We start from the raw sequence: 24,519 nt of genomic DNA on the forward strand, positions 1-24,519 counted from the left end.
GCTACTCTTGCAGCAGCGCTGATGAGAGTAGATGATGTGCTTCAGTAGTAAGTCTTAGTTGGGAGCGCTACAGCCACTAGCAAGTGTCCCTTTGCTGCATCTGCACTGGTGGTTCTGCCTTTTGGTTTCTCTGCACCTGCTATGTTGATGACCTGTAAAACGTTGTGTCTTGCAAGTGGTCAAGTCTTCCTAGAAAGTTAATTCTCACATGTTTGCATGTGTAAGACTTCTCACTGTTGGTTGGTATAAACGCTTTTCCAGGACGTGGGGCGCCAAAAGGAAAGACTGGTCGTGGTGGGCGCCAGAAAAATCGTTTTGGGATTCCTGGAACTAGTCAGTCAAACCTTCCGAATAGTCAAGCGAGCCAAGATGTGGTGTCCCAGCCTTTCTCCCAGGGTCCACTGACTCAGGGGTATATCTCCATGAGTCAGCCATCACAGATGAGTCAGCCTGGGCTCTCCCAACCAGAATTATCACAGGTAAGCAGGATTTGATGTATGGTGTGCCCTTTTCCCTGGGTTTTGTATTGATCTTTGTGTGTGCACATCCTTGTTTCCTAGTACTAAGGAAAATGGAAACTAAAACCATTTTCAATGACTTGGCCACAGCATTTCATACTCCTCCATTTGGTGGGCTCTCTAAGTACGCCTGAGAATAAAAGTGAAATGCTGCATGTAGAGACTTGAACTCGAGCCTTAATGTTGAACTGCTTGCCTGTTCATTGGCCAGCTATTGCAAACCCCTTTATGCTTGTGGTAATTTGCAGCAAAAAAAGTAGATCTAAAAAAAAAAAAATAAAAAAAATCAACAGAACACAGTTCAACAAATCCCTGACAAACCCAAACCTCTCAGACTTCTTTATTAACCCTGGCTGCTAGGCATTCTGCTTTGTAAGGGAGGACTTGAGCTTGATAATGAGTTAAAGGCTTAACACCCACTTTCATTTTCAGGACAGTTACCTTGGTGATGAGTTTAAATCTCAGATTGACGTGGCGCTGTCACAGGACTCTACTTACCAGGGTGAACGTGCATATCAACATGGTGGAGTGACGGGACTGTCACAGTATTAGAGTGTAAGGCACTTGAGGTTCACTCCTCTGCTTCTTACTCCCCGATTTAAGTTCACAAACACAGTGTCTGTCTTAAAAGCGACATCCCTAATGCAGCTGTTGTTTTGCTTTCTTGCTTTCAGGTTGAGGAAGAAGAGCTAAGCTTGTGTGGAGCTTAGTTCATCAGCATTTTATTCTGGGTAATAAAAAAAATAAAATAAAATGGATACCTGTTTTCCACTGCTAAAACTGAAGCACCACTGTGTGAGAGCAACAGGAGAAAGAAACCAACCAACGGAGAGGAGAGAGAGAGAAAGGAGCGCGCGCGAGAGAGCCCACTGCTAGCTCACTGAGACAAGGAGACTGACCGGAGAGGAGAGAGCGCACTGAAGGACTGGCTGGCGCCTCACTGGGAAGGCAACTCACCCTGAAATGAGTGGTCAGCTGAGTCCCTGCTCCCCCAGTCAAACAAGCTCGAGAGAAGGGCCTTAAGCAGGTTTCACTTCATTCCATACTTCTCTTTGCGAGCAGGGCATTACTTTTCAGAGCAGATGGGGAGAGGAAAACCCTCATCTCAGAGTTGTTCTCGTTTTAAAGGGGTACTATATTTTAGCAGTAACTGTTTACATTTTAGAAGCAGAGTATCTGAGAGAGAGAGAGAGAGAGAGTTCCTAAGTGACAGCAAGCCAAGCAGAAATCCAGCAGAACATAGCTGATGCTCAACTCTGAGATGCAGGTTTTGTTGTCCAACACTGGCTCTGAAATCCTAGTGTCATCGTGTCGCCCACATTCTGAACGGGTCTTTCGTGACAAGGTGGTTTTAAAGAGATTCTTTCAAAGGAGCACTGGATTTTTAGAAGTTTGTCTCTGAATTCTTAGTGGTGGACCTGGGAGATCCTTGTTCTGAGAAGCTTACAAAAAGTTTAAAACAAAACTAAATTAGAGCACCAACCTTGAGAACTTTCAGTGTGATTTTAAAGTTGCAGCAATCAGCCTCTTCTTCCTACATTGGATAGCAGTTAGAGTGAAAGGAGCCTGCGCGCTCGAGCAGGAGGAGGGTTTCAAAGTGTTTTCTGTATGCTTTAATTGGCTACTGTCTGGACTCTACTCTGTGAAAAACAAGCCTTTCTGTAAGATGAACTTTGCGCTTGAAAGGGGATGGGTTCCTGTGCCCTTCGGCCCTGGAGGAAAAGATGCTAACAGGCCTGCTTTACTTGCTCCCTCAGACCTGGGGAAGAAGTAGTGGAAACTGGGGATTATATTGGTTTTGAAGTAAAGACTCTACAATGTTAACCGAAGAAGGTTGGAAAAAAATGGACAAAGCAGGCAGTTGTTGGAAGGTGGCCTCTGATAGCTGGGTATAATTAGAGATAATGGGTTAGGCTTTTGTGTGGCTTCTTCGGTGATTAATGCAGATAGCTGAAAGATTCAGGTGTTGAAAACCAAACCCGGAGCCTATTTTTCAGGTAGTGGACACGGCTGTGCCATCAATGCTGGCTTGAGAAATAGCTGGAAGTCAAAAACAGCACATAAGAGAAGCCATCCAATTTCTAAGTTGTACCCATGTCTTAAATAAGTCATATGGGAACACTGGGAGCATTTTATTTCTGTCTAAACCTTTTTAGAAACGGCGCAGAGAATTTAAAATTCCTACAGACCCATTTTTATCAGATCCCTAAATTAGACTAACCTCTACCTCCTAATTGGCAAAGAACAGTAGAGTGTGATTCACTAACCTCGGTGTTTTTAAAGTTTGAATTAAGTTAGCTTTATACTCAAAGGGCTCCAAGTGTTTCTAGTCTTTTTTTTGGGGGAACTCAAAATACCTCTCATATGAATGTACTTAAATGACGTAAAACCCACTTTTTGTAACTGGGGGGGAAGCCCTTTCATTACTGTCCTTTCTGTAGATTGTTGACCGCTTTCATAACCTGTATTTGCTGTAGTTTTTCAAGAGTGTCTCTCCCCCAGTGCAGACCTGGTGTAGCATACCCACAAACTGTGAGTAGCATGCACATAAACATGGAACAGGTGTTCAAAATTTTTTTTGTTCGGTCCTGCAGCGAACATAGTTTGAGAACTGCAAAAGAAACTTTCCAGAAATGAAACCCATTCTTTTCTCATAAAAAGCCTCCAGAGTTTAGACTTCTAAAATGTGAAAGAATGGAGACACAGGCCACCTTCCTTCCTTGTAAGATGGACTGTTTTATTTATTAACATTGCCGAAGGGCTTTTTAATTTTTTTCCTTCCGTAGACTGCGTAGTTGCATAGATTTTTCTGATAGGTTTAAGCTGTAACCCTCTGTGCAATGCAATCCATTGAGTAACGTAACCCCCTCCTCTCCCCTCACCCCTTTATTTCACTGACAGGAATGCTTGCCTCTGCTTTGTGCTGTTTTTTTCCTTTGTAGCAGTTACTCTGAGTTTTATAAATCCAGACATCAGTGCTAGCACGGTGTTACTCTTTTTTTTTTTTGATTTTGTCTCAGTTTGTTTTAAACCTGTTTGTCATCAATAAAATATTAATAAACAGCTCTTGCATTCAAGGTGGCCCCTACCTTTCAATGATGAAACCATGCAATGTTCATTAAAACTTAGTCTGATTGTATAAACTTCAAGTTTATTACTTTTTTTAAACACAGACTAGTACAAAAGTGTGGTGTATGCATAGTGTACATGGGTAAGCAAATGAAGTGTGAAAACGCTGTTAGATGCCCTACCTGTCCTCCCTCAGGCTCAAAGGGGGGGGTACTGCAAGCCCCAGCACGGCGCTCCCAAACCCTGGTTGTAGGAGGTGACGAGGCAGGCCTGCAACATCCCCCTCCTGCTTCCCCTGTGCTGCAGTAAACGCAAAACAGGCTTTTCCCTCCATTCCAGGTGGCTCAGCCTGGCTCTGCCCACCCTGCGGGTAAGCTCAGCGCAGCTACACCAGGGCTGCCTCCTGCTCCCACCGCTGCGGTGCTGGTCAGGGTGCTGGGGAGCCAGGCCCTGAGCCTCCTTTCCACGTGTTACATGAGCTGAGCCCTTCACCCCCTTTGTCTGCTGCAGCACAGGTACAAAAAAACCCTAATACTTCAAGGTTTTCTTAGTTCTGCTCATCTTAAGTAGCTGGCTCCTGCTTGCCTAATGCCGACTCTAAGCCCTTAAGTGGTTTGAAGTGCTTGAGGTGGTTTTCAGCATAGCTCTTCCCTGGCGCTGTTGGGAAACGCAGTTGGACGTGGAAACGGAGGGATGTTACCACACAGCTGAAGCACTGGAGCTGCTCCAGTCTCAGGGTTCAGCTACATGTTTCAGGGGTGTTAGAAAAACACTGTTGCAGGGGACAGCGAGACATTTCCTCTGCAAAGCCAGCAGTGGTTAAACCCTCAGTGTGTCCCCCCCCCAGGGAGGGGTCCAGCTTGGCTTGGCAATACTTCATCACGCCTTGAAGACAACACAGCATCAGTACAAAACAAACAAAAAAATATTAATCTATGCTATGTTGTCAGGTTCACATTTAAAGAAAAAAGACAAAAAATTCAAGTCTAACTCTGATTCCTTTTCTTTCTCCCTGCCCCCACCCCCCCAAAAAAAAACAACCCAAAGCTGCAGGTGTGGCAGGAGAGCCCAGCCTGGAGCAGCTGGTGCTCAATCCCAGCCCCACGGTTTGACACGACACAGGGAGCAGCTTTGGAGCTTGGCCCAGGCTTTAGACCCCCAGCTGCTGCAAGGCCCCGCGGAAGAAAAGCAGCAATGCTCCCGTCGGTGACCACCGTGCTCGGAGGGGCAAAGCTGGGTCCCCGCTGCACAGTGCTGCTCCGCTGGCTCCTGGTAGTGGCATTAAATGAGAGCACAGTCACGCTACTGCGAGGGACTGAGCACCGCAGCCAACAAAAAAAAATTAAAATATCGCTAAAACGCACAACCGCGTGAACGTGGTGCCTGGTACAGCAGGGCTGCCGGTGCCCGATGCTCGGCTGCCATCTGGCTCCCGCTGCAGCTGCCGGTGAGCAGGGACAAGCGCACACACAGCCCCGTCTCATCAATTTGCAAATGAGGTAAATTAAATACTGACCCCCAGCAGGCTGGGAGGGAGCGAGCCTCCACCACCCCACCCCGCGCCCACCTCAGCCCCCTGCTTCACCCTTACCCTCAGCCAAAACACCCATCGCACAGCAACTGGCCCCACAGCTCCCAGGGGCCGTTCCGGACAGAACCACGGATGCATTTGGCCACGTGGCACCTCCGAGCCACGCACAGCCCAGCCCCAAACCGCCCCATCACCAACCGCAGAGCAAAAATTGTTCCACAGCAAAAGAGAAAACGCTGCGGGAAGGGATTCAGTCACGGAGCCGCAGCTCCTGCCGTGACATCATACCTCTTCCTGCTGCACCAACTCCTCCCGCCACGGCCACGCTGCAGCTGAGCCCTGCACCCAGGACACGGGAAACCACCAGCATCATTTCACCAAAAGAAGGAATTTCTTTTTTGCGCTGAGAAAGCTGCAGCATGTAGCCAAAAAGGCGAAAAATACAGGCCCGCTGCTGCTCTCCCAAGCGGGTGCCTGGCTGGCACCAGCAGCAGCTCGGACAAGCACGAGGGGCCTGGGATTCACAACCTGCTGCTGCCATCGTCCGTGGAGAACGGCACAGACAACCAGCACCAGACCTGATCATAATCCCTCGGCCGATGGCTGCACGCAGGGCTGAGCACCCTAATCAATCAGTCACAGCTCCAGCACCGCTCCCCCCGTGCCAGCCCTCCTCCCCAGCAGCCCGGGGGAAGCTCCAGCGCTCAACGCACCACCGGGAAACCAGCACAGAGGGGATTTAACACACTTGCATTTATTCCATCAATCATTCAGTGCTTCGGGGACCCCAGGGCACGCGCTCCCCCAGCCACTCCGCTACCTGCAACCACACTCATCCACCACCATGTCCTCGTAGTGCCTCAGCACCACGTTGTCGTTGTTATCATAGTAGAGGATGGAGATGGGGGACAGCCTGACGGGGACACAGCAGGGCTGGGGGGTTCCCTCCGGGTCCAGCGAGTGCACCATGGTTTGGAGGATGGCGTGGTTGGTGCTGTTCAGCTCCGCTGTCAGGGGAAAGGGGCACTCGCCCAGGCAGTAATTAGCCATGTAGCCCTGCGGGGCGATGATCCAGTTCTCCCAGCCAACATCACTGAAGCTGATGTAAAGCCGCCGCGGCTTGCAGAGGTTGCTCGGAGTGACCGGGGTGTAGTGAGCACTTCTCCTCCTCCTGGAAGCCTTGCACTGCTGCTGGCTGAGGGTCACCACCAAAAGAGAGGTGTCCAGGAAGGAATCGATGCTGGCACAGAGGCTCTGCAGTCCCATGCTTGCCAGGGCTGATGCGCCACCGCCACTGCTCACCGAGATCTCCAAGACCAAGCCCAGATTCCTGCTGTACGTTCTCCAGTCCTTCGCCACCCCGCTCAGGTTGAAGAGGAGAGACTTGTGCAGCTGGGCGAAGGACTGCTCCACCAGCAGCTTTCGGCTGCCCTCCTGCGAGGGCATGCCCCGGAGAGACAGCTGGGAGGTTTGGTAGAGCCTCAGCTCAAAAACCTGCCCCTGGCTGGAGGTGTGGTAGGAGTTGTGGCTGAATTTGATCTCTAGCTGAGCCATCGTCAAGCGCTCGCTCTCCTCCAGCACGGAGAGGTTAAAGTACAGGCGCTTCTGCAGGCACAGCAGCCTCGGGGGCTGCCCGTTATGAATGAAGTGGCCTGACAAAGGAGAAACAGAGATGGTGGTGGTGGTGCGGGATCAGCCTCCCAACACTCCAGTTTAAGCTCTTGGCTGTGCAGCAAGAGGAAGATGGTGCGGACAGAGGCGGGCAGCCAAGCCTGCAGTTGTCGGATCAAGATGACTAGGCTGCAGTAAGGGCTACCAGCTCAATGGTCTGGAGGCACAAACACTAGCCCAGGCTCCAGCCTGCAGCACCGGGATGCTACAGCCATCCCAGCGTCTCCTCTGTATGCTACTTAACCTCTTGGTGTGTTATTTTTCCCCAGCTGTGAACATCTACCCCCCCCAGCCAGGCTGTTGTGGGTGCCGGCTGTTTGGGATGGAGGGGAAAGGAGGACAAATGGCAGCAAAGTTTAGGAGCGGGTAAGCTGCCTGCTTTAGCCAGCCCAAGGTTTTCATGGAAAGCTGGAACCACAAGAGAAGCGAGCTCCGTGGTGTCCCAAGGCCTAGAAGACACCAATCAAACAGTTCCCACATAACTGAGAACATGGCTCAGAGGGGCCACAGGCTGAAGCAGCCAGATGTGCCCCAGGGTCAGCCAGAGGCATGAGGACAAAAAGGAGGAGGGGGGGACACAGCCAAATGGCCAAGCATCTCATCCCTGCCCGAGCATCTGGTCCCTGCCCTGAGCTGGGTGCTGGTCTCGCAGCTACTGCCCAGGCAATGAGTCACCTCCACTGCCACGAGCCCAACGGGCCACGCCGGTCACCCAGGATCAAACCAGCACCTCTGGACCGCTTTAGGCGACGGCAGGACAGAGCCCGACAGGGCTCCACACCCTCACCCTGCCACCTTGCCCACCGACGTGTTTCTAAACCCTAAATAATTGTATCTGCAACATCCAGAGGGACCAGAGCCTACAGAGCAGTGACTTCTCCTGGAGGGCACTGCCCTGTCCCCCCCCAGCCTCTCCTGCTGCACCCCAGAGATGGAAAAGGAAGGACTGGAGGAAAAAATCTCCCAGCCCAGAGATCGGAGGGGCTTCCCAAAGTAAAGGGCCCAAACTATGGCGTTTCTGTACCTTGGTCAGCGAAGACACGGATGATGTTCCCAGGGACGTTAAATTCCTCCACCCTACAGCCATCTGCCAGGTCTTTGTTTGCCGAAGGCATCGTCTTTCTCTTCTGGAAGATCCGCCAGAGCACAGAGGGCACAGGAACGGGGGATTTGGGGCTGGGCTTGGCGCTCAAACCCAAGGATTTTAAGAGCAAACTTTCCTGCAAGCTTAACTCGGTGGCCAGAACGGTGGCAAGCAGAGCCCAGGCAAGGCTGGCCCTGAAGCTGGGGAGAAGCCCCATTGCTGCTCTCCCTCCCGCAGACAAAGGGCAGCCGGGGCTGGGACCTGAAGCCAGGGGCCAGGGGGGTGTTGATGGCCTGATTGGAGCCTTTGATCTGGTTAGTGCTCAATTAGCACAGAGGGATTCCCAGGATTGGGCAGAGGATGGGAGCAGTCCCTCCAGGCTCCCCCGGACCTGTTAACCCTTGAGGCTGCGCGGCAGGAGGGCAGCTGCCCTCCTCCCTCAGAGCTCCCACAACCTCTCCCGTATCTCCACACCATCGAGGGCCAACGACAAAGTCCTTGGTGGCAGGGAAGAAGCCACTCTTCCCCACGCAAAAGTACCAGCAAGTCCAGCCCTGCTCCCATCCACCACAGACATCCCACCTGGACCCAGGGGGAGACACAGATCTGGGTCTCTCCTTTCTCCCTCCTCCCACATCAACTTTATTTCTTTTTTCAAAATTCCATCGCCGCATCCAACACTTCTCTCAAGGCCATCAACTTCCAGCACACCAAATCATCCGACCCTTCAGCTCCCCGCCGCACACACTGCCCTGCCCACCAGCCACACAGCCCCAGGGCCAGGACAAAAAGCCACCAGCACCCCCCTGGGCACGGGGTCCCTGCCCCAGCCAGGCAGAGGGGCCCCCCTGTCCCACAGCCCCTTTCTAGCCCTCGCAGCTGCAGGCAGCGCCACTGATGTTAGACACGCACGTGACACTGGCCAACGAGTTACCACCAAATGCTGAAGCTGGGCAAGCCAGTACCGCAAAGACTCAGTTTACACACACACGTACTGCCCGGGTGCTGCTGTCCCCCCAGATCGGTGCCGTCACTACCCCGACTGCCACGACCAAGCAGCAAGAAGCCTGGGATATCAGTTCCCTTCATTTTCTCTTTCCTGCAAACCCCGCTTGAAAGCCAAGGAACTAAAGCACCGAGATGCCAGGCGATGACAAGCGAGGTGACAATGCCTGCCACCGCTTGGGACAGCTTCCATCAGCCCCAAGTCACGTTTTCCTTTCTGCTTACCAAGGAACTTTCCCCACGGCTCACATTGAATCAATTCAACAGACCAAACAAGAAAAAAAGAACAATTAACCACCATCTGATGCCTGGAATTAATGCCCTGAATCCCCCCCGCCACCACCTGCTGCCTCAGCCGGGAGGGAGCTCCGCTTCCCAGGGAGGACCCAGGAGCTGCGGGTCCCAGCCCTGCCAGAGGGAAGCAATGGGGCAGGCTTGGTCTGGGGGGGCTGCGAGATCCACAGGGCTTCCCAGCACCGGGACACAGCCCAGCGCGGCCTCAGGACCCTGCAGGGCTCCGGGCCGGTGCTGCCTGGAAAACCAACCCTGGGAGCAGGAACTATTTATTCGTTACTTGAGCAAGCGCAGACGTTGCTGGGTGAGAGAGACCCTGCAGGACTGGGACCAGCTTTTTAAGCAACTTAAATCTCCTGGCCCTCATCCATCAGGACAGGAGGCTGGAATAATGCTCCAAGGGCTGGGCTTCCAGGGAGACCCGCTCACAGGACCTGTGCTGTGCCCCCAGACGTACGTGGGCAGCTCCGTATGGGTGACCCCTCCTGAGGGGGAAGGCTCAGGGGGGGCACGGCATCACCTCCCTCGTCCCTCTGGGCAGCTACAGAGCTGGCTTTGGGCTCCCCTTGCCTGGGACCACCCAGTGATGCCAACGGAGGAGAGGCCGCTTCCCTCCCCTGTTCGATGCTGGGTCAGAGGACCCTCCAGGGGCTGCTGAGGAAGGGTCGGCGGGAGGGTCCAACCATAAAGAGAGGAGGAATCACAAAGGGGCTGAGAATAGCCAAGGGACGGAGCGACAGAAGAAACACCAGGGGACCTAAAGCCAGCTCCAAATCCTACCTGGACCAGCAAAGTCACCAGCCTCTCAACTGAACCAGCACAGGCTGGCTACAGAAACACGGCAGCACAGGTGAAGCCTGGTCACAGGCAAGCCCCAGGAGGGGCCTGATCCTGTCAGTGGCATCTCTTCCCCAGCTCCGGGCAGGGGATGGAGGGGTGTCGGGGATGAAGTTCTCCTTGTGCCTTTCATTTGCTGGGTTTGAGTATAGGGTCCTGGGCCAGTCCCCAGATCCAGCCAGGCTGCCCAGGCTGCGGTGGCCACGCTGCCCTTATAACCGCTTGTCTTTCACAAGTCCGTTCTTCAGGTGCATCCTGCGGAAGAGACACGGCAGGCAGTGAGGCTCGGCCTCCGTGCCAACTCTCCCTCCCTTACTTTCACACATCACTACCCAGGTCAGCCCTCTCGACAAGCTCACAGTTTGTCCCCAGTCAGCCCGACCTGCCCTGTGGGATCCATCCTGCCAGACTTAGTCCTCACCCCACGAAGCGCAGGTGCTGCTCAGAGAGAACAGGCTCAAGCAAAGAGCCGGTCCTGCAGGGTGAGCAGGGGAGGATCCACAGGACAGAAAGATGGAGGGACGCACCGCGATGCCCAGGCATGGATACACAAAGCTCCTGACGCCTGCAGCAATGTTTTACACTCTGCATCAAGGCATCCTGCTCTTCTGCCTTCCAGCCCGGTGCTGAACCCTTTGACAGTGGTGCTGGGAGGTCTGCCAGCATCCCTTACCCCAGCCCGCAGATGCTGTACACGTGTCACCCCCCCACGGCCCACATACCCTTCTTTCAGAGCGTTGGGCAGCTGGAGTCCAGCCTCTTTCTTCTTGGCCATCGTGGTTTTCTTGCTGTCCTCCACGTCGTACTCGCGCACGTCATTCACCTCCTTCATCTGCCCCATCAGCACCTTGGCCACAAACAGGACGATGTACTGGTGGGGGGAGAGACACCGTCAGCCACAAACTCCGAGCCGCAGAGCTGTTCCACCCAAGCTACTCGCACCCCACTGGCTAAGGGGGACCTTCCTCCACTGTCTGTAACCCCAAGAAGGGCAGGGCAGGTCCCTCGGGATGGCCAGAGCCCTGGGACGTGGCCGATGACCCGCAGCAGGGGGAGGCAGCACTCCTGCAACCACGCTTCACTGCTTTCCCCCCCCCCCCGAATGATGAAGCCTGATGCCATCCTGCTCTACCCAGGGTCGAGCTCACCGCCCTGAGCCCTCCAAGCCCACCCCTCTCACCCCCTCCCCAAAGCTTCAGGGGATGCCGGAGCATTGACACCCATATCAAGTTCCAGCCTGCGCCAGCTGCTGTTATCGCTCTCTCCCCATGGATCCCCCGGGGGTGGGTGGGTGAGAGACAGTCTGAATTCCAACACAGAGGAACCCCCCGGGCACTGACACCATCTCCCTCCTCCCCTCCATGCCACCCCCCCAGTCTTCTGAAGCATCCTGCCTCCCTCCAGCTGCCCCAGGGCAGGCAGGCAGCAGGCGCCCTGCAGGAGCAGCCAGGCAGGGGTCGCTGAGCCCCCCTACTCACCAGGAACCAGTAGATGTTCATCAGAGTGAGGATGAGGAGCAGAGCATTGAAGAAGAAGTAGAAGGGGATATTGGGGACCGACTGGAGGCTGGAGTAGCAAGTGGCGTAGAGCACCTTGAGGGGGAACCAGTAGAGACGGAACCAGAACCTGCCAGGGCAGAAGGAGCAGCGTGGGAATAATGGTCCACAGGGATCCCAGGGGGAACAGGGTGGAAATAATGGCCTGCAGGGATCTCAGGGGAAGAACGGTGGGATTAACGGTCCGCAGGGATCCCGGGAGGAGCAGGGTGGGAATAACAGCCCGCAGGGATCCTGGGGGGAGCAGGGGGGCATTAACGGCCCACAGGGATCCTGGGGGGAGCAGGGGGGCATTAACGGCCCACAGGGATCCTGGGGGAGCAGGGGGGCATTAATGGCCCACAGGGATCCCGGGGAGGGAGCAGGTTCCCCTCACACAACCTCCTGCCCCCAGCAGCCCCCCGCAGCCCCCCTCGCACCCAGCCATCCCTGCTCTGGGCATCGGGCCTGGGTTCCCGGGTCCAGCTCTGGGCAGGGCTTCACGCAGCTCCCGGGAAAGGAGAATGTGATTTCTGTGGGACGCGGCACCTGAGGCAGGTCTGCACTACAGGTTGCCTCAGCTGGATGGGTGGCAGGAGGGGAACATAGCTGGAAGGTTTTCCTACTCCAGCACCTCCCCACTTTATCACCAAACACCTTCACTGCTCTCCTTCCCTCAAACTGGGGGCTCTTGTTGCTACGCCCGCTCTTCCGAGCAGCCCGTGGAGCGGGAGGAAGGAGACCAAGGCACAGATTAGGAGCGACAACCTGTTACCTGTCTACTCTTCATCTTTTTTTCTCCTGCCTTGCCCCAAGAGGAGCAGCAAGGCTGGAATCTGGGACAGCCTTGCGTCCCATTTCCTTCTTGCAAAAGCGCTTCTGACTGCTAAAACCAAGAGAGCGGGGAAATGGGAACAGCTCCTCCGCCCCCGGGGTCATTTGTCATGCTGCAAAGCGACATTTCGACATTTCGCAGGCACTTCTGTGGTGGCAGACGGCAAAGTGACTACAGAAGGATTCCAAGCTCAGCATGGGGTCAGGCTCTGCGGGAACCTCTTCCTGAGCAGTTTTGGAAAGGGCTGGTTCCCATGCGCACAAAGCCAGAGGTGCTGGGTACCCTGAGGCGCTGGAGGGACCACAAGAGCTGGCAGGGACAGTTGGAAGTGGGATCACACAAACTCACCAGCTGATGCTGAAGGTGAGGCAGCCGATGTTGGAGATGATGTCGTTGAGGCGATGATAGACACCCCCCCGGTGCTTGAAGTAGACGTTGAGCTTGGTGAATTCCAGCTGCACGTCATTGACGTCATGCAGGAAGAGCACGAGGATGCCCACGTTGTGGTACCTGCAGGAAAAAGGGGCGCAGGGAGGGAGATGTGTGGGATGCGGGTTGACATCAGCACCCAGCACCCACAGTCCATCACACCAGGAGTGGACTCGCTCCCTGAATAAACCAGACAGCCAGACCTGGCACGGCACAGCGTAGCAACGTGCGTAGTGGTGCAACAGCTCATGAGCACCAGGATTGCTGCGGGAGCACGGAGGCAGGGGAAGCTCCACGGCAACCCAGCCGGAGTCCTCCTGCTGCGTGCCCACCAGATGCACGTGAGCACAGAACAGCTGCAGCTTGTGCTGCGTAGCTGCCCGGGAGCAGCGTCACAGCAGGGACCTCACCTGAAAGCGTAGGAGAAGGCTATGAGGGTCAGCGTGACCACGTGGTGGAGAAGCATGACGACAGAGTCCTTGCGCCACGTGTCCATGTAGGCGGTGGCATAGATGGAGTGCCCGTAGAAGCTACACTGCAACAGGTAGGCGATGGCGATGTCCGTGGGCACATCCATGCCCTTCTTCCAGTCTGGGGTGGGACAAGAGACACCCGGGTGAGCCCAGAGCCTCCGTCAGCGGCAGAGACAGGGGCACGAAGAGCAGCGAGCACGAGCACGCAGCCGCCAGAGCTGCCCCAGCGCTCCAGCTCCCTTTCAGGTCATCACAGACCCAAAGGCTGGAAGGGAACGCAGGTATCCTGGCTCCCACACTCTGCCTTGGGCATTAGACCCACTCCCCCCCAGACCTAAAAGGGAAGCCTTGGTTTACTTCTCTCCTGCTTTAACTACTCAGTCCCGCTCCCCTCCTCAGCCGACACATCCCAGCTCCTGCCACCTGCAATAGCCACTAGATGACTCTCTCTGTAACGAAATGAAGGGAGACAGCCTGTTGTGCCTTTCGGTACACACAGCACCATAGAAAAGGCAATTTAGAGGTTCAGTCTCCTCTTTCACCCCAATTCCCATTCCCTTGGTCAATCCAGGTGCCCTACGACCCTGGACACGCTAAGCCATACCCACTTCTCCCTGGTTCTTTACCATAAAAGACAGATGGTGGGTCGTAGAAGAAGGGGTAGTCGGTGAAGAAAAGCAGGTAGATGCCATATGACCAAGATAACGTGTAGAAAAAGAACTTCCAGGCACTCTCGGGCATCTTGGCAGCATCTTTTGGCTGCAAGTTGCACCACTCCCCGAAAGGCTGCGAGGAGAGAGGAGAAATATCATCAGACAGGGCGAAAAGTCAGGCCCTGGAGAGCCCAGGGCAGCTCACCCGGCCTCCAAGAGATGTGAATGCTGCGTGTGCCACCAGACAGGGAAAAAACAGGCTCACTAACCCCATTTTTCTGGCCTTTACAGCACAAATAAGGAGGTCCAAGAGAGCCTGGAAAAGCAGGAGGCTGGAGATTCTGCCACTCAGCCTTGGCCAGGGTGGGAAGCTGTGAGGGGAGAGCCTCAGAGAAGGCAGGAGCCGACGGCGCGCACCGTGGTCCGGGCACCACTCCATCACCCTCGCTCCGGGAGCGGCTGCCCACAGCCAGCTTTTGCACAACAGAGCCAATAACTCATAAAATAAAACCCGAGTCCTATCTGCACAAGGAAACCCAGAAGGGGAAGCTGTAACGAGACTGCCCTACGTGTATGGATCTTGCAGCACGGCCAACTCCAGAGAAGAGCTTTCCCAGTGAGAAAGCAGTGGCTTTGCAGAGTTGTAAACACCCGGCTGGTGCAAGATGCCCCTGCATGTGCAACCAGTGCTGGGGGGGGTGGGGCAGCTTTTTGCAGGTAATGGAGCACTGGGACCTCTTGCTCTCACCCTCACCCACGTTCCCAGAGCAGCTTTTCTAGCTGACCAGTGCTGAAATGCTGCTGGTTTCCCCCCTACTTGTGGTTTGCAGCACCCCTCCCACCTGCCAGGACTCAGAAACAGGTTGTGAAGTCTCCCCAGATCCGGCCAAAGCGAGGGAAGGGAGGACAAGCAGTTCTGCAAACGGCTTGTGCTAATCAGAACGAAACTTTCTCACCCCGATGTCCCCACAGTCCCGTGGCTGAGGAGCATCACCCAGCTCTCCCAGCACTCACGCTCTGCAGCTGTGGGAGAGCTGGGCCACCGAGAACCGGGACAACTCGGAAATTGTTGCAAAAGCAAAGCCCCAGCACTGAACAGCAAAACAGCAGCCGACGCTCCCCTTCGCCTCAGCCCACGTGCCGGAGCACGGGCGATGCTGCACCCCGAGCATGCCCAGCCTGGCTGGGGCTCCAGCCGTGGATGTTTTCCCTCCGTGGCAGCTGAGCAGCAACAGGCAGCGTTTCTGCTTCTCATCACAGCGTGACAGAGCCCTATCAGCCCGGGGAACCTCCTCCCGTCAACTGCAGGGGAGCAGCCGGCACAGGGGAGCGCGTTGCTCCAGGTCCGCAGGGAACCATCGCTGCCCCAAACACGGATAACACCCAAAGGCACCCGGCTGAGAGCTCCCCGGGGAGAGGCCAGATAAGCTGGAGATGAAAACAAAATGCCTGCAGAGTAACCGTACCCTGCCCCAGGTCAGCACTTTTTTCCGGCTCCTCCATGCCCCCAGGCTATATTAAGACCCCAGCTGTCCCCAGGCAGTGGCTGCTCTGGCTTTTAGCCCCTCTCAGCATCAGATTTTCAAAGGACTTCACTCGAAGCATTGTCCCAGCCTCCAAGTGCTTTGTTTGAAGCTCCCAGTTTCCCAGCATTGGGCAGACCTGGATGCACCAGTCCCACACAGCCCTGCCAAAGCGGTCCATATCCCCTCCAACAGCTCCGCTCGCCCCTACGCGTCTGGCATGCAGAGCGCGGCCGTCCTCATTGAGACCAGGACCGCGCTGCTGCCAAGGCTTCTTCCAAGGTAGGAAAAAGAGGAGGAAGCTCGAAGGGTGAATAAATAATGCAGAGACAAAGTCCTTAAGCCCAGAAAGCATGAATTATTTGTGTCTCCATACAGTGGAGCATAGAAGCAGCTCAGCTATGGGGACAGCTCACCACGCTGCCATGCCAGCGAGTTGCAAAGCCCCCTGCCCCCTCAGCTGGGGCTGGATTTAGGATGCTGAGCTCAGTCCCAAATCCCTGTTGCAGCCTTGCCGCCCATCATCTGCCAAGTCATTTCTCTTCTTCTTTGTGCCTCAGTTCCCTGCCTGCAAAGGGGAAGGAACACCACATGTCCACCCCGGGGAGACAGAGCTGATGGCAAGGACCATGGCCCATGGGGCAGGCACACGGTGGGAGACACCCCGCATTTTGCAGGTGCTTGGACCCTTGGTGGAGATGGCAGCAGCACAGTGCATCGCTGCTGGGAGCCCGCCGGCACCGCCTGGCGAAGGGTCCACCGCCAGCATGGCAGTGGCTCTCAGTCCGGAGCAAAAGCAAAACCCAAGGAATGGCTACCCCACTGCAGCGTGTGGCAACTAATGCTCAGAGAGGGTTTAGCCCTCGCTGCGCATATGGCTAATGACAAGCCCTGGCCAGAGCCCTCCTCCTGCCTTAGACAGCCACGGGGCATCCCCGGCTGTACCCCGAGCTCTAGAGATGGTAGCTGGCTCCGGAGCAGACACAAGGAGGGAACCAGCAGCACCCAGCAGGCTGGGGGGACAAGTTCATGCCCGTGGGGAGGCCCCACCGAAACCTGGCTGGCTTGCACGGGAAGCGCGAGCCAAGGAGGTGCACGGAGCAGCCCACGCAGGAGGTGTGTGAGCCCTCTCCCTGGGGGTGGGAGGTGTGCGAGGTGGGGGATGTCCCCCTGTTACCCGGCTGCCGTTCCCACGGCAACAGCACAGAGATGCCTGTTGCTAAGGGTGACGGATGCTGCGGCGGGAACAGCGGATCTGGCTCCGGCTGAAAGAGCCCAAGGCTCTTGGCAAGTGATGTAATGGGGCTTTGCTCAAAGGGCAACCAGCTCTTCCTCCCTCCTCCTCCTCCCCATTTCCCCCACGCAAACCTTCAGAGGCACCTTCTGATTCATTTGCAAAATTAACCAGCCAGGGGGACGGGACTGTCCCCCCACAGCCCGGCCCCACACCGCGGGAGGGGGGGAAGGAGCGGAGCAGCGGGTGAGAGCGCGCTGCGAGAGCGGTTTGGAGCTGGAAAGAGAAACCGAATGGAAACTGTCGCTGCCCACAGCTCTGCTGAAGTGTCAAAAAAATACTCGTAGCAAAAAGCAAACACATGCTCTCTCCCTTTTTGCAGCCTCCGGCACTAGAGGAAAGCTGCCAGCCCCCTTAAATCTACAACCAGCTAAAGCAGCAGGACACCAGTCCTCCCAGCAGCCTGGCAGGCTTGCAGCGATGGGCTATGAACCACGGCTTGTTACAGAGGAATCGCAGCCCCCAGACCGCCCCCGTCGCCGCTGCCACCTCCCCAGGCTGGGGACCAGAGCCTGGCCAGATCCCAGCCGTGCCCGTCTGGTCCTGGGCACAACGCGTTCCCCAGAGAACACAAAGGACTGGCTGGCACGACGCAGCCCCGGCCCAGGGAACTGGCAGCTTTACATCAGCTTTTACTCCATGGGGATGAGAACAACGAGCAAGCAGAGCTCCGAGGCCAAACCTGCCATGGCAAACAGCTCCTGCCCCTTCCACCGCAGCAGCACAGCTCCCTGCGGCACCGTGCTGTCCCCCCACAGCGGCGATGGTGCCTTTCCATCCCGAGGGACTAAATCCCCTCCGGACCCAGCCTGGACACCGCTCCCACCCCCTGCCACTGCAGGGATGAGGTGCAGAGCCTGCAGAAAGACCCATCACTGGTCTCTAAACCCAAAGAAATGGGTCTCCTGGAGCCTGTGGACCTGAGGGCAGCAGCCGTCACCCTGCTACAAAAGGGGACCGAAGGGAGCGTGGCATGGAGAGCTCCAGCTCTCACTGCTCCATCCCTACACCAGGGAGCAAACTGCTCAGTGCCTCAGTTTCTCTGCCCACCCAGCAGCTAAGACACTGGGAAGCTGCATTAGGCTCTGGACAAGACTTCCCAGATAAATAGGTAGAAAAAAAGCATTGTGACAACAGCAACAAACCAAGAGACATTATTTCCTCCTCTGCAAGCGGTAGAACGTGCCCCTAAGAGCAGAAGACAACACTCTTTGAAGACAAGACGCATCTGCCCGCAGGGTGCTGCGGGGGCTGAGTAACTCTGGGTGCCCAATGCTGACGCAGCAGCACAGGGCGAGCAGCCCCCGTGCGCAGCGGTGGCAGCTTCATTCCCAAGAAAAGACCCATTGTTGTGGCTTTCTCCCCTCCCGCTTCCAGGGTTTGTGCTTGGAGCAGCAGGACGAGCCAAGGAAACGCCGGCGCAGCAGAGCCTTCTCCCACCCCTGGGCTGGGTCGGGGTCCTTGGCTCCCGGCAGAGGTTGCGTTGGGTGGCCAGTTTTCAGGACAGCAGTAATTCCTGCCTCCAAGTCGCACGCCCGGCACCGGGGCTTGGAAAAATGAGTCTTGGCAATACTGTAGGGTGGAGAAAAGTTGCATAAATCACTGACAGGGATAAGAGAGACCCTCACTTTCCAGCTTCCACGGGGCTACGCTTCACACACCTAGAAGCCATGCTTTCCAGAGCATGTTTTTCAATTTACACAACGCTTCTCCTTGCAGACGACACTGCAATGCCCTACAAATTTTGACAGCAAGCTGACTAGCGGCTGGGCCAAAACCAGGAAACATTCACCCAGTGCAGAGAAAAGGCAGGCAGCTCTTAGGGACGGGGGCGATGCCCGACAAACATCACCAGCTTCAGAAGCAGCTTTTACACGAAATGAATTTTTCTCACTCATGGATTTACACTTCGCTGACTTTGGGGACTTTAACTCCCAGCAGCAAAGGTGGCTCAGGGTAGTTTGGTGCCTGCCTTGCCTTGCCACAGTTATGGGGGCTCACCTCCATGCATGAATCCAGGGGGGCTCTTAGACCTGTTCGGGCTCAGCGCATCGCTTGAGACCTGCTGGTGAAAGGAGCCAGCTAGGGCAGGCTCGCCGAGCTCCAGCCACTGCCCCAGCCTCTCCCCAGCGGCACTTGGCCTCGGCAGCGCTGGGCTCAGCTGCCCTCCAGGGTGTTTAACGAACGCAGAGATGCTCAGGTTGCTGCTTTTTAATCAAACTCCTCAGAGCCTGGCTGCAGCCGCACTCCACACAGGGGACACAGCAAGGGCAGTGGCTTCCAGAGACCAGCAGAGCCCAGATGCTGGTCACAGCAGGGGGACAGGGGACACAGGCTGAGCGAGGGGCTTCCAGGGGTGGGAACACTCACCTGGAACCAGCTTGGTCCCCATTTCTGAAGGTGGTCAGCAGCTCCAGCGAGCTCATACCATCACACGTGCCCTGAGTATCATTCATGTTTGTGCACTCAGACGTCAATGGACAAGGAGCAAAGACTCTCAGGCCAGACCCCAGAGGGAAGGATCCGTCCCTCAGCCCTTACACGGATGCCCATGCCCCCAGTACAGCTGACTGCGGGGTCTCTCCCTACCGGGTAACCCACACCTGCTCAGGTTAAAACCGAGCATAACTCATAACTGGGATCTTTCCTACACCAAAACAGCTCCTTTCCGTGTTTGCACCAAGTGAGGATTTTGTGAAGAAGAGGCAATGGGCCAAAAATTAATCTTTGTTCTAAGGATGATGGGAAACCTGTGTCTAATGCACAGGGACCGACCCAACTGCTGCAACAAGCGAAGGTCCACGGTACCAAATCCCAACCAGACCTCTCCCATCACAGGCACAACCTTCCCCACTCCTGCAACCCAACCACAAGACCCTTTGTGACACAGATGGCACGGGGTAAATGCTGCTGTGGCCCTAGAAGGGAGCAAGGAGCCCACCACCTCTCCTCTGGATCCCGCTGATGAAAACAGGCCATGCAGGCATCGCGGCAAGAGGCGTACAGCTTTAATGCGCTCGTTTCTCGGAGGAGCAGCCATGGCCAGAGCTAAGTAAGGTGCACTTGACCCTCCGAGCCTTGTGGTAAGTCACTTCTTCCTCAGATGCAGAGGATCACAATCCAAGAGGCAAGATTTATTATTTATAAATAACGCGCAAGAAGGCAGCGCTCTCCAGGCACCGAGTGGATTCATTTTTGTAACTGTGTTTCAGTTCTTGCAGGGAACATGAAGAGATTCCAAACGAGGAAGGTGGCTCGAGTCTGCACCGGGAAGCCGAGTCCCGAGCACGGGACCCTGGAGGTCTTTTTTCTCCCCGACTTTCTTCTTGAACAACCCCGACTCCACCGCTGCCTGTACAGGGGCCACGCAACACAAACCCATTTGCTAAATGCTGCCAGAGGTTTTAGAGGAAAGCCACAGCCTCCATCTTTTCCCATAGCAACTCCAGCAGAACAAACAGAGAAAAACTTCAGATCCTTTTAAAATACACAGAGTTGTCTCTCCCTGCCACTACCCTTCCACCTATTCGCCGGGAGAAGACCAACGCTATCACCATTTCACCCGGCACCTCTCTCATCACTATAACACATGCAGATGTAGCCACAAGAACCAGCTCTGATCACCCCCACCCCCCCTTCTGCAATTACAAGCGTGACCCATTTCTCCGAGGGAATGGTATCTCTGCGTTCGTACAAGCCACCGAGCATCCTGCTTTTCTTCACGCTCTGACCACCGCTCTCCCCGTGACGCTGAGCCTTATGCACGGGGCAACTGCAGCATGAAGGAAACAAGAGGGCGTTTGTCACGACAGACCCAGGGTCACCTCCAACCTCGCTCAGCCCAGCGGCAGCACCGCACGCTGCCCATCGGTAGCCACAGGCAGCCGGGGTACAGGTAACAAGGAGAAATTCGGTCCCCCCAGACGGCCAGCGTGCCACCTCGCCGATGTGCCACTCCAGCAGCTTCAAATGACTCCGGGGGACTGAGCCTGGAACCTTGCACAAGGTCAGGATCCACCTTGTGTTACCGGATAAGCAAAGGCAGCTCCGCACAGAAGGAAGAGGCAGTTTGAAGGCAGGTCGGCAGCAGACAGGGCAGAGGGGACAGCTGTCGCTCCCCAGAGCCTAATTCTGGGATGCAAAGCAGCTGTCTTTCAGAGATGCTGAAATCAGAGATCCCTGAAATGGGATGCAACGCATCCGTGAAGCAGCCTCCAAAGGAAGCCATTCACCCAGGGAATAAGGCCTGTCCTGCGTAGCTGCAAAGAGCCACACATGCTCTTGTAGCTACTCAAGGCCTCTCGCCTACTCATGGGGAGGTGAGCAAGGGGTCGTCTCCGAGAGCCAAGGGCTCTCCCCTGACCCAAAACACTCCATCTCCCTTACTTCTGCCTTCCGAGTCCTGTGGAGGCCAGGGTAAGCGCGGAGCGAAGCGCACAGCGTCTCTAGGAAAGCAGCGTGGAAGAAACCGCCTCATGAGGTGGGGACGGAGCCATCGGGAGGAGAGGGGAGCTCAGTTCCGTTACCGACGCTTTCCACAGGGAGAAATTAAACAGAGCTGCTCTCCGCTCCTGGGTACCCCCCTGCTCGCCCTGCCCCTGCCAGCACACCGCGGGAACAGGGAGGGGACGATGGGCAGAGACCCCTCGGAGGCTGCGAGGTTGGGGGTTCGCCTCCCTGCGCTCCCAGGAAGGTCAGCGCAGCGCTGCAGCACCGCAGCCACCCCCACGCCATCCCTCCCCACCGCCGCACCGGGGAGGGAAGCGGGGAAGGCCATTTTCCCTGCAAGCCGCGGGTGACACACAGGAATGTGGTCCTTTCCTTTCCGTCCCGTCCCCCCCCCCCCCCGCCCCCCCCCAAGGAATCCTCATGGAAATACCACCCCGCAGCCCCCGCGGGGATGCGGCTGCGGGGGGAGCGCTCCCGGTGGAGCGGGATGCTCGTTCCTCTAGGATGCTGCCCAGGGGGGTCGGGCAGCCCTCCTGCACACCCCCCCAGCCCGCGGGGAAGGGTCTCTCCAGGACGATGCAGCCCAAGGCGGGGGAGACGGGCATCCCTCCTGCAACATCCCCACCCCCCGGAGAAGGGGCTCTCCGGGACGAGCCTGCCGGGATGCAGCCCGGGGGGGGACGCGCATCCCGCCTGCGACCCCCCCCGCCGCCCGGGGGAAGGGGCTCTCCCAGGCGACGCAGCCCCGGCTGCCGCCCCCCCGCCGCCCCCCGCGCCCCCGGCCGCACTGACCCGAAAGAGGCGGCGGGCGGCGGCGCGGCGCAGCGCGGTCCAGGCCAGCGCGCCCAGGGCGCAGAGCAGCACCTCGGGCCAGCCCAGCCGCGCGTTCTCCAGCCAGGTCCGCCGCGCCAGCTCCCAGCCGCAGTCCCCGCAGCGCCGCGCCGCCGCCGCCAGGCTGCCGTAGCCCCGCCGCAGCAGCTGCCCGTAGCCGGGCATGGGCTCGGGAGGCGGCATGGCGCTGCCACCGGCTCCGCTCCGCGCCGCTCAGCGCCGCCCGCCCATGGCCCGCCGCGCCGCGCAGCCGCCGCGCAGCCTCCCGCCTCCCCCCGCCGCTACCGGCGCCCCCAGAGCCGCCCCCCCGCGGAGGAGGGGCAGCGTGCCTTGGGGGAGGGGGAGCGGCGCCTCATTAGGTGCCCGCTAATCAGCACTTAATCGGCACGCAGCGGAGCGCCGGCTCATTAGGTGCCCGGCCATCAGCACACTCACTGAATTCAGTCATATGTATATCATTTATACCGTATTTATAGGATATAAAATGATATATAATATTATATATATCGAATAAGAATCATATATGTCTTTATCAAACATCATATACCCTAGAAATACGATATAAATAATATAAATTATTATTCATCGTATATATTATATGTATAATTTATATCAAACAACAATCATATACATTATTTATAACCTAGAAATACGATATAAATAATATATGATTATTATTTGACATATATAATATATATAATTTATAACAATCATATGCATTATTTATATCCTATAAATAGGATATAAATTATATGATTATTCGATATGTTATATATCACTATATGTCAAATAATAATATATATTGCTTATATCATATTTATAGGATATACATAATCATATTTATATAAAAATTATGCATGTGTTGTATCATTATAGATCAAATAATATTATTTACAATATTTATGAAATAATACATTATTCTTCTATATATTATATATGATTTAATCATTATACATCGAATAATAATCATACATCGTATAAATGTGATATAAATAATATATATGGTTAATATTTGATCTATATAATATATGTTATATATACTGTTATATACAAGCTTCTTACGCAAAAGGCAATGCCACTGCTCTCCCGAGCCGTGACAACAGGCTGCAGTCTCTCTGTAGCACGAGCCGGACCCAACTACCAACACTCTGGGATCAGGAGATGACGACGGACGATACAACCACAGCAAACTGCTCTGCCTGACCATGGTGCACCTTTGGGTGGCCCTGGGGGTGCAAGTGGCCCGCAGCGCTTTGGCAACACTGCAGTTCCTGCAGTTCTCCATCTGAAAATGCCCAACTTAAACATTCACCCCTAAGTGTTCAAAGCGAAACGCTGCTCCACATCTTTTTTTCCATACCTCCCAGCGAGAGTCTCGAAGCAGCAGAAGATTCATCCCTTCCCCACAAAGTGTTTCAGGGTGGAAGCACCTGGTGACCTTCCACTACCACTACAGCTCAGCTTCGGCACCTGCTGCAGCTTAGAAGGCTCTGGAATAACAAGATGCACCTGAACGAATACAAACACACGCTCCCAAAAGGTCACCCCTGATGAAATTTTTACTGAACGCCTCCTCCAGAAGGCAGGCAGTGCGCGCTCCCGCTAGCTGCTGATTCATAGAACACAAACCTTGTTCTGTATATGTTTAAAATTAAAAGTGATAGACCTACAGTCACGTAGACAATTAAACATCTGGGTCATTTGGAGAAGTGTGAGTTTAAGATGGACATTGCCCTAAAACTCCAACACTGAAATTGTCCCATGGTGAGGCACAGCAGGAACCTCGGAACGGAGGCGCTGCAGCAGCGCAGCCGGGGTTGGGATTCAAGCACGGAGGGTCCAGTTGTGTCCTAACGCACCAGGACAATCAGCTAAATCGCAGCTGTGGGATCCCTACTGCTGGAGATGGAGAATTATCAGCACCATCATCACAGGCACTCATGAAACTGGAACTGGAACCAGCTCAACAGGGAAACAAAAAGGCAAACCGCGAGTTTTATCTCATTTCTAGTCACTCCTCTGACCGCAGCCATTCTGTCTTCAGGTTCTCTGGAACCTCTCTAATTGCTCGGGGGCAGCAATGGGAAAACACAAACTCTTCCCCTCAGATCCGAACAACATGTTCCCCTATTCTCACACTGACAGCGCTGGCTCCCGCTATGCCACTTGCTTTTATTGTTTACATTTTTAAGTCAATTTATCATGGCCCATCAAGTGAGTAATGGCTGCCCTGAGCACACAAGCCCCTTTCACGTCTCCCTCAGACAGCTCCACAAAGGAAACATTCATTCCAAACCGGACCATGAATAACCCCTCATTGAAAATAGCTGCTCGCTAAACAAGCCAAGGAGAGAGACAATGAGCCCTTTCAGAGCGATCACGGCTGAGGTGGGCACAAAGGAAATGCCAGTTGGACACATTTACAGCGTAGTATAAACCCCTCTTCCCCCCCTCCCCAAAACCCAAATGACAATTCAAAAGATAATTC

The 24,519-nt window shown here is 55.3% G+C and overlaps 3 protein-coding genes across 6 annotated transcripts in view; 1 reads left to right on the forward strand and 2 right to left on the reverse strand.

Moving 5' to 3' along the window:
- Positions 1 to 3,595, forward strand: part of UPF1 (UPF1 RNA helicase and ATPase) — a 24,310-nt gene extending 20,715 nt beyond the window's left edge. For both annotated transcript variants that reach the window (XM_055804765.1, XM_055804767.1), the window contains exons 22-24: positions 262 to 479; positions 951 to 1,073; positions 1,193 to 3,595. In XM_055804765.1, the coding sequence (XP_055660740.1) occupies positions 262 to 479; positions 951 to 1,070 (338 nt within the window). In that variant the 3' untranslated portion in view covers positions 1,071 to 1,073; positions 1,193 to 3,595. The remainder of the gene's footprint in view (positions 1 to 261; positions 480 to 950; positions 1,074 to 1,192) is intronic.
- Positions 2,906 to 8,120, reverse strand: GDF1 (growth differentiation factor 1). The gene is made up of 2 exons (XM_005234984.3): positions 7,814 to 8,120; positions 2,906 to 6,770 (listed from the first exon to the last, which is right to left on the reverse strand). Exons 1-2 carry the CDS (start codon positions 8,088 to 8,090, stop codon positions 5,935 to 5,937), a joined length of 1,113 nt encoding a protein of 370 aa, XP_005235041.2. The 5' UTR covers positions 8,091 to 8,120; the 3' UTR covers positions 2,906 to 5,934.
- Positions 8,121 to 8,258: 138 nt separating this feature from the next.
- On the reverse strand, positions 8,259 to 24,423 carry CERS1 (ceramide synthase 1). 3 transcript variants are annotated; one of them, XM_027783258.2, is made up of 7 exons: positions 23,094 to 24,423; positions 13,908 to 14,067; positions 13,219 to 13,399; positions 12,728 to 12,889; positions 11,488 to 11,635; positions 10,732 to 10,880; positions 8,259 to 10,264 (listed from the first exon to the last, which is right to left on the reverse strand). In XM_027783258.2, exons 2-7 carry the CDS (start codon positions 14,020 to 14,022, stop codon positions 10,222 to 10,224), a joined length of 798 nt encoding a protein of 265 aa, XP_027639059.1. In that variant the 5' UTR covers positions 14,023 to 14,067; positions 23,094 to 24,423; the 3' UTR covers positions 8,259 to 10,221. The 3 variants fall into 3 exon arrangements, with proteins under 3 accessions (XP_027639059.1, XP_055660813.1, XP_055660812.1); XM_055804838.1 differs by lacking the exon at positions 23,094 to 24,423 and adding an exon at positions 22,065 to 22,319; XM_055804837.1 differs by lacking the exon at positions 23,094 to 24,423 and adding an exon at positions 21,993 to 22,318.
- Between the last annotated feature and the right edge of the window lie 96 nt (positions 24,424 to 24,519).

The sequence above is a fragment of the Falco peregrinus genome, chromosome 5 (assembly GCF_023634155.1).
Source record: "Falco peregrinus isolate bFalPer1 chromosome 5, bFalPer1.pri, whole genome shotgun sequence".
NCBI lineage: Eukaryota > Metazoa > Chordata > Aves > Falconiformes > Falconidae > Falco > Falco peregrinus.